At 38.8% G+C, this 12,550-nt stretch overlaps 1 protein-coding gene across 1 annotated transcript in view; it reads left to right on the top strand.

Annotated features, from left to right (window-relative positions):
• Positions 1-9,257, top strand: part of SPHKAP (SPHK1 interactor, AKAP domain containing) — a 46,056-nt gene extending 36,799 nt beyond the window's left edge. Inside the window, exons 6-10 of the mRNA XM_010001630.1 lie at positions 1-310; positions 2,165-2,443; positions 6,318-6,370; positions 6,458-6,642; positions 9,114-9,257. The exon at positions 1-310 is cut by the window's left edge and continues 3,390 nt beyond it. Of these exons, the coding sequence (XP_009999932.1) occupies positions 1-310; positions 2,165-2,443; positions 6,318-6,370; positions 6,458-6,642; positions 9,114-9,257 (971 nt within the window). The remainder of the gene's footprint in view (positions 311-2,164; positions 2,444-6,317; positions 6,371-6,457; positions 6,643-9,113) is intronic.
• The last annotated feature ends 3,293 nt before the right edge of the window (positions 9,258-12,550 follow it).

Here is a 12,550-nt window from a genome sequence, read left to right as displayed (position 1 = left end):
ATACAGTCCGAGAAGATGCGCTGGAAAACAAACATCCCCAAAGTGCAGCTCCAAGTCAATCAAAACCCAAAAATGATGGAATAAATTTGGATGAGAAAGAAGAGCACATGAAGAGCCCTGGATGTCTCCCTGCAGGTCAGCACAGGGAAGTGCCTTTAATTCAGATAGAAATTGATCAACGAGATGAGCCAGATAAAGACTCAGAGTCCTCAACTTCACGTGGCCCTTCCGGAAACGAACATCAAAGCAAAGAAAAGCCTCCAGAAGCTTTTGATGTGAAACACACAGTTTCCAGTTCCCTAATAAATAGGTAAGTGACAAAACAGCAAATCAGCACATTGCTTTGCTGTTTGTTTTGATTTCCCAGTAAATATTATTTGGATAAAGGAAGAAGATTAGAAGATAAGCACTTTTAAAGACAAATAGGTTAACTTCTGACTACAGGTTTCTGATGGGATAAAAACTCCCAATCATTTATGACAGTGATGATTTCTGGAGCAAACTTACACTAAGTATCACAATACTGTGGTTCTAAGAGTTAAATCCAATGCTGTACAGACAAGTACATTTTCCCTCTACTGGTATTTAAGTCTTCTGTAGTCAAGATAGGAAAGATGGACAAAATTTAAACCTTCATTTAGCACTGGCAGATACCTCAATTAATAATAATAATAATAATAATAATAATAATAATAAATTAAAAAATCCAAGCCAGTGTAAAACATAATATAGCAGAGTTTGACCTGTAGTTCTCTGCTAATACTTTGTGTACCTGGAAGCAAGACCAGACTTCCAAGAACTTGAAGTTAAACTTCGTGTTTACAATCTGGAGCTACAAGTAATAAAAATTCTTTAGTGGAGGAAATAAAATAGTAATTAAAATCAGCTCTCATCTCCTTTGCTTCAAGACTTCTCTGGTAGAATTTAGATAAAGCAGTCAATTTCATTTTATTTGAATCACAATTTATGGAGTTTACCACCTTGCCACCTTCTCCTTACAGCTGTACTTCTTTTGTTAAGAGATCTGCAACTTGCTTTGGTTATGGCAAAGTGTAAACCTAGTATGAGAGTGTAGTGCAAATGCAGAGGATTGCTGTGGATGCCATGAGTAGAAAAGCAAGGGTCTTTCTCAAGGCATTGCCTAATTTTAACTATACATCCTCATCATATCTGTTACTTCCATGGTACCTGAACTGCCAATGACTTGGAGCACTGCAGCACCCTGAGGCAGAAAGAGTGCAGATGCTACTGTTAGAAACACTTTTGTAGCTCATTTTATTTTAGGCAGTGCTGGGTTTTAGGTTTTGACAAAGCTCTGTGTGAAGTGGGGAAGACTGTACTTTGCTGTGCATGGCAGCAATTAGGTGGATAATTACCAGTGTCACTGTTCTTTCAGACTGACTCTCTGCCACTAACCTTGCTCTTCCTTCAAGCACAATCTCCTTTTAATTAACTTCATTTTCAAACAGTCAAGATTCCAAATAGGTGAATTTCCAAATGTATTTATTTTCAGTTTATGAGCCCTTTAATAACTTTTCATCTGTTGTCCATGCAGAGCTCCTGATGTGGCAATGGGAAATTTAAAGTAATAGGATTCATAAGGCAGAATTAGTAACCAGAGGCTACACCTCCACAAATATTCTGGTTCAGTGATGCAGTGGGATTCTGAACTGACTTGTCTCCATTTCCATGCATCAGCTCTGTTTACAGCATGCAGTGCAGATCTATTTTAAAGGAATCTCAAGCAGATGCTGCACAAGTGTGTACCAGATGTGCTCACACCCCTACTGGTGCAAAGCTTCCAGTGGTTCTTCACATGGTTTTGAACCACTTGTGGTATGGCTGTCTGGACCAAGCCTAGGCTGAAATAAAATACCTAAAAATATATATAGATATGAAACCATCAGCAACAATTGCCTTGATCCACTCCTACTGCGTGAAATTACTTGCTAGTGTAGATACAGGCACATAGGACTCCAGCCAAAATATTGAACGACATACAGTCAATTAGGATTAAAAAAAAAAAAAAGCTGTGCAGGCTTTGTGTTTGTTTATAGTAGTTGTAAGATCATCCTTTTTTAAGAGCATCTCAGACCATATGTTCAGCTGGACTTCATGTATAAATTACAAGCCTGTCCTGTCTCTCGCATCTATAATTTTGCAGCTTGATTGACTTTAATGAGCAACGTGGCCTGAAGATTAGTGGCACCAGTTTGTTAGCCCATATTACAGTATCAACATGCCTTCCTTATCACCCTAACAGCAACAGTCCTCAGAGCAGAGCAGATACTGAAATGCCAGGAGAGACAAAAACAGCTGAAGAATTTCCAACCCATCTCAGCAGCAGTGAAGAAAGCACAGGCAGCTGGTCCCAGCTGGCTAACGATGAGGACAATCCTGATGACACCAGCAGCTACTTGCAACTCAGCGAGCGATCCCTGAGGTAGAGGTACCCTCCTTGTCTGTTCTCAGTAGACAATTTAGTCTAATCAACCAAGTTAATGAGGTGACTATCATGCATCAGGAATTATGGTCAACAGCTTGACATTTATTCAGGATACTGTAAAGCAAGCCTAATGACAGAATTTTATCTTTATTTTTAAAACAGAAAAAAAAATATATAGGCACATGTCAATTCTCAGCCAAGTCTTAATATTGGTAAGAAACTAGATTAAAATTAAAAATGTCCTGGCACCATTCCAGTGCCTCAGTCCTACAGTGAACAGGCCATCAGACAGGCTAATTGCTACAGCCTTTTCTTTGATTTATTTGCTACTATTTGCATAATGTTTATTTTGGCATATCATTATCTGAGGTTGAAGAGACTGCTATTCCCACCAGGTATCTGTACACTGAGAGCAGAGAGAGAGAGAGCCCTGATCAGTTTAGACTGGTACAGGGGAGCAGATCAACAGAGGATGGCCGAGCTCCCCCTGAGCAGGCATAAATTCCAGAGCTCCCATTGCAACATGCTGTTTTTTGGTCTTGTTCAAGTCAGTATGTCTTTAAAGATGTTGTCTAGTCCTTAGAGCTTATAGAAAGTGATGTTAGTTTGATTTCAACCCCTTCACAAATTCAAACTGAGCAAGGTTTTTTTTCTTCGTATGCTCTTAGATTAGGTTTTAAAATATTGTCAAGTAATTACCTCTTTTACTTGGGTATTAAGATGACAAGGAGGGAAGACACTATGGTAATGAAACGGGGAATAGAAGAGGGAATAGGGAACAGGGAATAGAGGCTCTCAGACAGCAGTGCTGGCTAGCTAAAAAAATCCTGAAAAAGCCTTGTCTGTCAGTTTGGGTGAACATTCATCCCACTATTATAGTATCAGACCAGGGACTTAGTTAAAAGATTGAGAAAGCTATTGTGCCTTTTGGCTCAGTACTGAAACAGAAATTGCCACAGTAAGTCTGAATGTATGGTGTGCTGACAATGATTCAGAAAAACCTGATGGGGAAAAGGAACTCTCTACTCAATCCTTCTAATGTAAGGAAAAATACATCGTTGTTTTTCCAGTAAAAATTAAGTAGTTCAAGTTGACTCGCCACACTCAACTTGTCTGTACTAATCGAGTTGCAGCCAGCGAATCCACCTCCTGTTCATCAGAATATTGCAGTATCTGCACATTCACTGTCAAATTTACAATAATTCTATAAAGTGAGCTGGTACCATTTTTCCAAATATTCGCCGATATAATAGTTCATTCTTGTGAAGAATCCAAAGAGAATACTTCCACTTATCATTGGTACTAAAGAGCACTGGCTTTAATTAGAATCTCAGTTTTTCAGAATAGTCAGAAACATAAGGGGCTGTCACTGTATCTGCTGGTTCCATCAGGTCCCCAGCAGGATTTGGGTTATGGTGTAATACATGGAAACTGCTCCTGTTTACAGGCACAGAGTCACCCAGTAGGTAACAACCAAATGCCTTGCTTACAATGTTCAGAAGTATCTGAATCTCTGCAGGTTTTCCCAGGACAACTCTACCTGATAATCCTTTTCAAGGACTCAAGCAGACTGGTTTTTGTTTGAGGCTAAATGTTCACTGCATGAACCATTCACAAGAAGACAGTCCACTTTTTTCCCCCCTGCAGTTTACATCATCACTTGACACATGCTCCATATAGAATTACTTTAATCAAAGCCTAATTATTTTGAGCAGATGAGTGTGCTTCATTCTGGGAACCACTTGCCGAGCACAACTGATTTTGTGGAACTTTGCATAACAGGGGGCAACCTCCTTGCTTTGTTTTGTACATAAATAAATGAAAAAGAGGTGTATGGAGACATGTTCAGTACAGCTTGGCACTAATATTTAAACTTTTGCTTTGTCAGCAATGGCAACAGCAGTACAACTAGCAGTCTTGGCATTATGGACCTGGAAATTTATCAGGAGAACGTGCCATCTTCTCCTGTGATTAAGTAAGTAGTTACTGAAGTGAGACTTGATGTTCAGTCTAATTTTAACTGCAAATCATTTACACCATCTAAAATGTGCCAAGCCCTGCTTTGCGCCTGCTGCTGAGCCTGCTGCTAGTTTCAGATAAAAAGTACACGCAGGTGTCTGTGCAGAGTGACAGCCCTAGACAGAGAAAGATGACATGGAAGCCCACCCAGGTGGATCTCTCAAGAGAACATGGGTCCACGAGCTGCTCTGCCTAAAAGGCAGTTTTCTGCAGTGTTGGTTTCCCACTGTGTGAACTTATCCAAATAACTTCAAAAACTTTACTGTAATAGCAAACAAGGTAAAGCAAATCAAGATCAATTAAAATCAAAGGGAAAAAAATATTATAGACTTCTTTCCAAGAATAATAATAATAATTTGGCCCAAAATATGTCTTACCTGTTGTTTCTGGGCACGTTTCTACAGAACATGCGATAAAATGATCAAGAGATGCACAAGCACCTGCCTAAAGATTCTGGTGCCCTGAAACCTGGTAGAACCAGCAAGCTAGTGAATGTCACAACGCAGTCATGGCACGGCCACTGCACAAGTGTGCAGGCTGTACATCACACATGGAACATGGGAACTTTGTGAAGTCAATGACAGCAGAAAATCTTCACAGCTCATTATCAGACTAAACTGCAGATTTCCTGCTTCCAAGAGGCTGGCTTTTTTGATAAGGAACCCTGGGCATTCCTACTTCTGTAGAGTTACAGGCATTTTCTCTCAACTGCCAATTCAGAGATTCACCTTGTTAAAACATTCCCATCTCCACAGGAGGCAGTGATACCTCCTACACACCTTCCTCTAGACGACCCCTCTTCTTTATATTTCCAAGGACCAAAGGGACATTTTTCTCATTCCCCAGGTAAGTTTTCAGGGTTTCTTCTCAGGTGTTAGCTAACAGGAGCGAGAAGTTTGTGCTTCCAGAAATCAAAGTCAAGGCACAAAATACATCTACTGTTCAAAGAGAAAACTGGAAAACCACCTGGTGGGAAGGGAGTTATTAAGCATCTATGTCACCACAAACAATACATTGCATGCTGCCATTTTATTGTTTGCTCTCACATCCTGCAGTAACCACTACATGAGTGTTTACAATCTTTGAAGCCTTGGGGGAGATCCTGAAAACCTGTGAATGAGGATGGCAAGAGTAGCATCCATGTGTATTGTGCTGTCCCTCCAGGGGTGATGAGATTAATGCAATAGCTGTGAAATCAACAGAGAATTCACACTCTCCTGCCACACATACATGAGTATGGATATTGTGTTCCAAACTGGAAGCTAAAGCAGCAACCACATGCCAGGACTTTGCTTCCTGTAGATAGAGGTCAATATAAGAAATGAAGATGTTTGGAAATTCTTGCAAGGTGTAAACAGGATTTGTTTAACCAAACAGCTAATTGATTTAAACCTGGCAGTAGTTGAAGTCATTGAAAGTTATGATTGTATTTAACTATGAAAGATAAAACTAGGAAGCAAGACTAGAAAGAGGGAGGCAGGGAGCACAGCATTGCAGGCTGCAGACATGGGAAGTTCAGCATTTCCCCTCAGGTTATGAAGCTTGTTGTGTCTGACCATGACATCATTTGTTTGTCATTGTGTAAAAATACACAGATCCTGACCAAACACAATACAGAGTGCAGCCAGCACAAGTACTTCATCTTTTTACAGGAACAATGCTGCAATTCCTATAGTTTCACCCAATTTACAGATCAAATAAATAAAGTATATTTCACAAAGTATTATTTCATCCTATGTAACATTTTTCTTGCAGTTTTCTAGGTCTTATATTGAGCGAGAAGTTTATCCATTATGAATTGTAGACTGTTCCTAAATATCACTAATAAGCTTTGTTGTTGTTTGTTTCTAAGTGAATTAGTAGAAGAAAAGGTTTTCCCTAAAGAACAGACAGAAAATACAGAGGGTAAGTTGAACCATACCAATTAAAACATAAAATTTGAACTTAACACGAGTAATTGCACAGTAACTGTTGGGATTGTTATCTTTCCAGAAAGTACTTCTGTGCTTTCAGTGGGAACAGCCAATTGTCAAAAGGACCTACTAGTGATCAACTTTGATCTGGAACCAGACTGCCCCGATGCAGAGTTGAGAGCCACCCTGCAGTGGATAGCTGCTTCTGAACTTGGAATTCCAACCATCTATTTTAAGAAATCTCAGGAAAACAAAATTGAAAAGGTAGTATTTTCAGTTGGGCATACCATTGACTCAAGAGTTAGGATTTGTTGAAGTTACTAAGCTTAAAAGCAGATGCAAAAACATCTTCATTACAGCAAGATGGCAGTGTCACTGCTTGTTACAGAGAGGGAAGAGAGGATGAAACCTGTCTGAACTTAAGGTATGTGAAATACTTAGCAGTGTGTCCATGACACAAGAAACAGTATCACCATGAGACCTTCTCCAAAGCCTCTGCTTTGATGAATCTGTTCAGTGGTATTAACAGAAAGAATCCTTTACATGGCTGCTGTGAAGGGCTGCAGGTGGCTTACAGGGAGGTTAAAAATGTAGCTTAAAAATTGATAAAAATTACTTGCATGTGGACATCAGACATACCAAGTTCTGCTACCTGGTGACAGTCAGAGCTGACTGTGAAGCAAGGCATAAGTTGGACTTAGAATTTCCAGCTTTAAAACTCCTTAGTCCTTGTGCACATTCTGTCTTGCCTGCAATGGTTATTGGGGCAGCCTCAGGCTGCTCAGAAATTGCTACAGCTGGGGATAGAGCAGGGCAGAGAGCAGAATGCTGCAGGGCCCTGCCAGTTCCTCCTCCATTTATGCAGGATCTAATATGGTGCACTGCCCAAGTCTACAGGAGAAACCAACTGCAAAATAAATATAACATATATCAACTCAGGTTCAGTGTCTCATATAATGAGGTTTCTGCACCAGAGTTGATTGAAAGTTTGGAGAACAGGTAGAGGATGGACCTACCTGTGCAGACATGTCCCTGCATAATTACTACCCTGAGAGACAGTTTCAGCCCAAGCAGTGACGAGCAAGTGTTTCCAGTGGAGCCATATTTGCAATCACACATCTGTGACTTGGAAAATTAGTCTGACATACCTACATTTCATTTTATGGAAATTATGAAGTTTACAAATTAAGAAGTGCTATGTATGCCAGTGCCCTTTTACACCTGCTCAGATGTAGCTTAGCCTCTGCCAACCACTATTTTGAAAGCAGAAGTCTACATCCAGAGAGAAGCAGACAGACACGCATCCCACCAGAGCTGAGAAATCTCCCAAGGTATCAGACCAAGCCAGAGCACCAAGAGCAACACTGAAGTCCAAAATGGCCACAAGAAGTGCAGGCTGCTTCTATTCCTGAATTACAGCACTCCATTGTAGACATCACCAAACGCCACCTACGCTATTTCAGGAATAACCAAAGCAGTCCCTTTTCCAAGGTCAGCAAAGACAGCTCAGACCTTAGGGCCTACAAAAAGTGGCACCATATTCAACTCAATTAATGACAAAATACAAATCAGTATTTTGGTCTTTTAAAATAATGTCTATGGGAAGATCATTTTGAGTAGCAGAGATATTGTTTGATTTTCTTGAGTACATGCATTTGGGAATCATAAACATAATTTAAAATGCATTCAGCAGCAACAGTCCAAATTGCATCTGATTAAAGAAACAGCTGTCAGCTTTACCCATGTGCTTTGGCAAACAGTTAATTCAATTGCAAAAATACACTAGAGAATAATGAAGCACATCCTGCCTACAACAGTGCTCTTGGAAATCGTGTGCCTATTAAATATCATTAAAATACATATTAAAAGTTTAGGCTTCAGTATGTAAATAGCAAACAGCTACACTAACTAGAGACACACAATATTTTCTTATGTGGTTTATACTGGAAATGTAGAAGGAACAAGCTAATTACATATTGATTGTGAAATTCAAAGAAATGAAAAGCTTTGATTTTCATTTATGTGCTTCAGAAAAAAAATGAGAACAGATGTATGACACTGTTAAGCCCATTATTAAGTATAAAGTGGACAAAATTCACGGTATTCTACAGCTGCTTAAGAACATATATTTAACTTCTGTTTGTTCTGGAAAATAAATGTTAAAAGTCAAATATAGATCCTCTCTATGATCCCACGACAATTGTGGCAAATGTCTTCCTGTGAGAGAAGTTCACCCAGAATTCCCTCTGACCAGTACTGTGTGAATATTTGCACCACTGTGGAACGTTTATATGGAAATACAGAAAATATAAACTCAAAAGTATCTAATGGTAATTAAGAGGTATTTTTTTTTTTTCTTTTAAAAGGACAGCCACAGCTCCATTATGTTGACAGCAAGTAACCAATAACAAGGAAAACTGCGATCCTTTGTCAAACTCACTTTTGCTGTTCTTACTTTCATTGCAATAAATAAGAAATAATTAATGAGAACAACTACATTAGAAAATGTCATGAGATCTGATCCATCTTTGGGGAGCTAAGGAACTTCAGAAATTAAGTTTCATAAATAGAAAGAACCTTTATGTTGCTGCCCAGTGAACTGCATCCACTTTCTCACACACTTGCACGCATTTACCAAGGCAGGTCATATGACAGTTTGTGTGCATTCATCTAACAGAACCTCAGCACAACATTAACCAGACCCTAAGCATGTCTTCTTTTGGTTTTTCATTTAGTTCTTAGATGTTGTGCAATTAGTCCAACGGAAGTCCTGGAAAGTGGGGGATATCTTTCATGCTGTGGTGCAGTACTGCAAGCTCAGTGAGGAAGGCACCGAGATGACACCGAGCCTGTTTGACTGGCTTCTTGAATTGGGTTAAAAAAGTTTACCTGTTCAGCACTTCTGTTTTATTCTGGTTTAAATAAGCAGTGGTTTGTGTAACATTCCAATTTCCAAACATCACTGAATAAAATGAGCAAAGATATACAAACTCTACAGAGCAGCAAACGTCCCTTCCACAAATGAACAAGGAGTAAAGTGAAACTGAGGGACGTTGTATCTTTCTGTGCCATGACAGATGCTTAACATTTTGTGCTGTAGGATGTACTGTACAAGGAGGGGATGGATTTTTAGCAGTCTGAATTAATGGACTACACAAGAAATGCTTAAGTATCTAATGTGATCAATTTTCACCAATTTGATTAAATCCATCAGCTAAATACACATACTCAGTTTTAAAACACCAATATTTGTACGGTTTAACTATTAGAAACAGTGTGCTCCAGAACACCTAGAGATCAATGTCCATAGATAATTATTTTTTTTAAATCCCCATACTCAGCTAATGGGTAAAAACTTCTGAACACCTAAGAACATTGCAGTTAAACAATGCAATAAAAAGCTGCTGAAAATACATTTTAGTTTCTTCCCATGTGACTGTTTCTCTTCCACAGCCATTTTCCCTTCCTGTCTACTCAAGAAAACAAAATCTAGACTCTTGAGTTACCACCCTTAAAAACACATTCCTGTGCAACTGGAAGCAGTGCAGTTCAGAGTGGCCACACCCGACCACACCTCTGCAAGTTTCTAAGCCCTGTCCCACCACAGATCTGCCACAAGCCCTTGGGCGAGTCCTTTCACCTCTGTGCCTCACTGTCCCTACCTGGTGAGAGGGAGTCAGGATAGTACATCTGTTACCTAAAGTGCTCCTACTTAAAGCACTATGTAACATGTTAAATATCAGTTAAAAACAGTGGGGAAAAAGTACTATTTTAATTTAAGCAAATAAGTTATTAATAAGGTGAATAAAAGCCTACCTGAAGAGTACCAGCTCATTGTTACAATTAATTTTTGTAACTTACAAAAAAGCAAAATGATTGTTAAAATTCCAGCAAACACACTTGATCATTTTGGTTGTGTTTGGACTAGATGTGATAGTTCACATTACTGTAACATTTATATATAACTCTTTGATAAGATACACTGCAGTATCATCTTGTTGAGATGATCTGTTAGTATCATGCACTTAATGATAACTTCTCTTGAGTCTGCCAAAGAGATTGGTTTTGGATTAAAGGTAAATATAACTTAGCACATCACAGTTCTTCTGTGATTTGTTTCTTTGAAAATATTTATCTTTCATCTCTCCCTCTCCAAACAGTGGAATGGAAAACCTGCCTGCTTTTCCCAATAAAATATTTAAGAGATGTTTTATTTTCCAAGTATTAGTATATGCTTCTGTAATATTTATTGAAAAAAAAAAAAAAACACAACACCAAACCTATCCTTTTGCACTAAATACTTTTGAAAGTTTTGAAGTAATTTTAAATAATTTATGAAAAAGAGCCATATCTCAATTTTCTCTTTAAAACTAACTATTCCTAAAACTGCATGACTGCATAACTCATTTGTTAGGAAACACAAATTGCTAGTGAATTAAAATCTAAGGTGGAACATCAGTAATTCTACATCTCCTCAGCACACCCAGGACAGTGGAGGTCACTTTATTGTTGAGATAAAGGTCAATTTATGACACCCTGAGCGTAACTGCAAAGTCTCTGGGCCTGCTCCTAAGGATTGATGAGCATCCCCAACTCCTACTAATGGGATAATCAACTCTGAACGCTCAGCATTTCTGAGGCTGAAAGTTACTAAAAAGCACCAACTATGATGAAGTGCTTTGAGTTAACAAGTAGGAAAGTGTATTTATTTTTTAACCAAATACAGGTAGTTGTCAGTATACAATTTTTGCTGTGATAGAATAAATGTTTACTTATCCTACCTACAAAGCACAAATGTCATGAGAGTTGTAACAGTGTGATGCAGTTTCTCTGTACAGTAGTTCTTCATGTTGCAAGTTATTCAGAAATAAATTTATGTTATAACGTGTGTGCTCTTTGCCTTTTTTGACCTATTAATTAATATTTGCCTGCCATCCCTGTAGCTTCTCAAATCTCTGCTTCTGAATGAAAAAACTCCATTGAAATAAAGAGCCCATCTGAGCTATGTAATAAAACAAATTCCTGCCACATCCATACTACCTAATTTAAGAACTTTAATTCAAGGCAAAGCCATTCCCAAGCCTTCACCAAGTATGAGCTATTTCTTAACACCACTGCTTCAGTTTTTCAAACCCACTCCATTCACAGCAAGGAACAGGCCCTCAGAAAGCAACTTGCAGCTGTACAAAATTTAGCAGACAGTTAAATTAGACAGCTGGACTATCAAACTAATTAAAACAATACGCAGTGAAGACAGGTCTGGCTGATATATAACATACCCTTCTCCCACATTCAGCTGAAAATTAGACAGTAAAGCATGGCAAACTAGGAAATACAACCTAGCAGGATATATTCTATGTCCTTCATTAACTACCCAGGAAATGCAAGTGATCACACAGAAGGAACATAGTCAGAAAAGAATCTGAAGCTCAAGAGATAAAAAAAGCACATGTCAAGAGTCCAAGTACAGATCAGATGCTTACATGGAAATCCTCATCTCCTAAAACTTCTGTTCTCCCCTGAGGAAGTTATATGATACAAGCTAAGGACTTGTTTCCCAGAAAAACAAACTGGTATATTCACAGAGGTATATACTGAAAGGATTCAGAGGTCTAAAGGGCAGAAACAACCCAGCAAAAATTATTTCCATTCTGTGACAGTCCTCGCTAAAGTACACTTCAGGAGTCCCCTGAGGTAATCCTGTTCAATAAGGTCACAGTGAATCAAGTTTGCCAGTGTTCCAGGATTATACTGAAAGCCAAGTCCAACTCCAACCACCCAGTAATTAGAGTGGCAGCTTGGACAGTGCAAGGTATGGAGAAGCCAAGTGTTTTTATAAGAAGAAAAAGGCACCAGACACACACAAGCTATTTTGGTTGCAGAGAACAAAGTGGAATTAGAGAAAGGGATCAAGCTGCTACCAGTCACACAGAATGATTTTGTGATAATACATCTATACAACACTCTCCTAATTTATATCTCTATACTTTATTAAATCTACATATATGGATAAACCAAGGCACAGAGAGCCTAACCTCAAAGCATTTGTATGATGGTACCTAGAGTACTAATGAAGTTTGTATGAAGCACCAAGCCAGCACTTTCGGAGGTGCTGCGAATCACAGCAGATGTGGAAGTATTTTACATTTGAGCAGAAAATCTGGGCAACTTA

The sequence above is a fragment of the Chaetura pelagica genome, unplaced genomic scaffold, assembly GCF_000747805.2.
Source record: "Chaetura pelagica isolate M959 unplaced genomic scaffold, ChaPel_1.0 scaffold207, whole genome shotgun sequence".
NCBI classification, from domain to species: domain Eukaryota; kingdom Metazoa; phylum Chordata; class Aves; order Apodiformes; family Apodidae; genus Chaetura; species Chaetura pelagica.
Note: the sequence above shows the minus strand (reverse complement) of the source record. Positions and strands in the feature narration are given on the sequence as shown.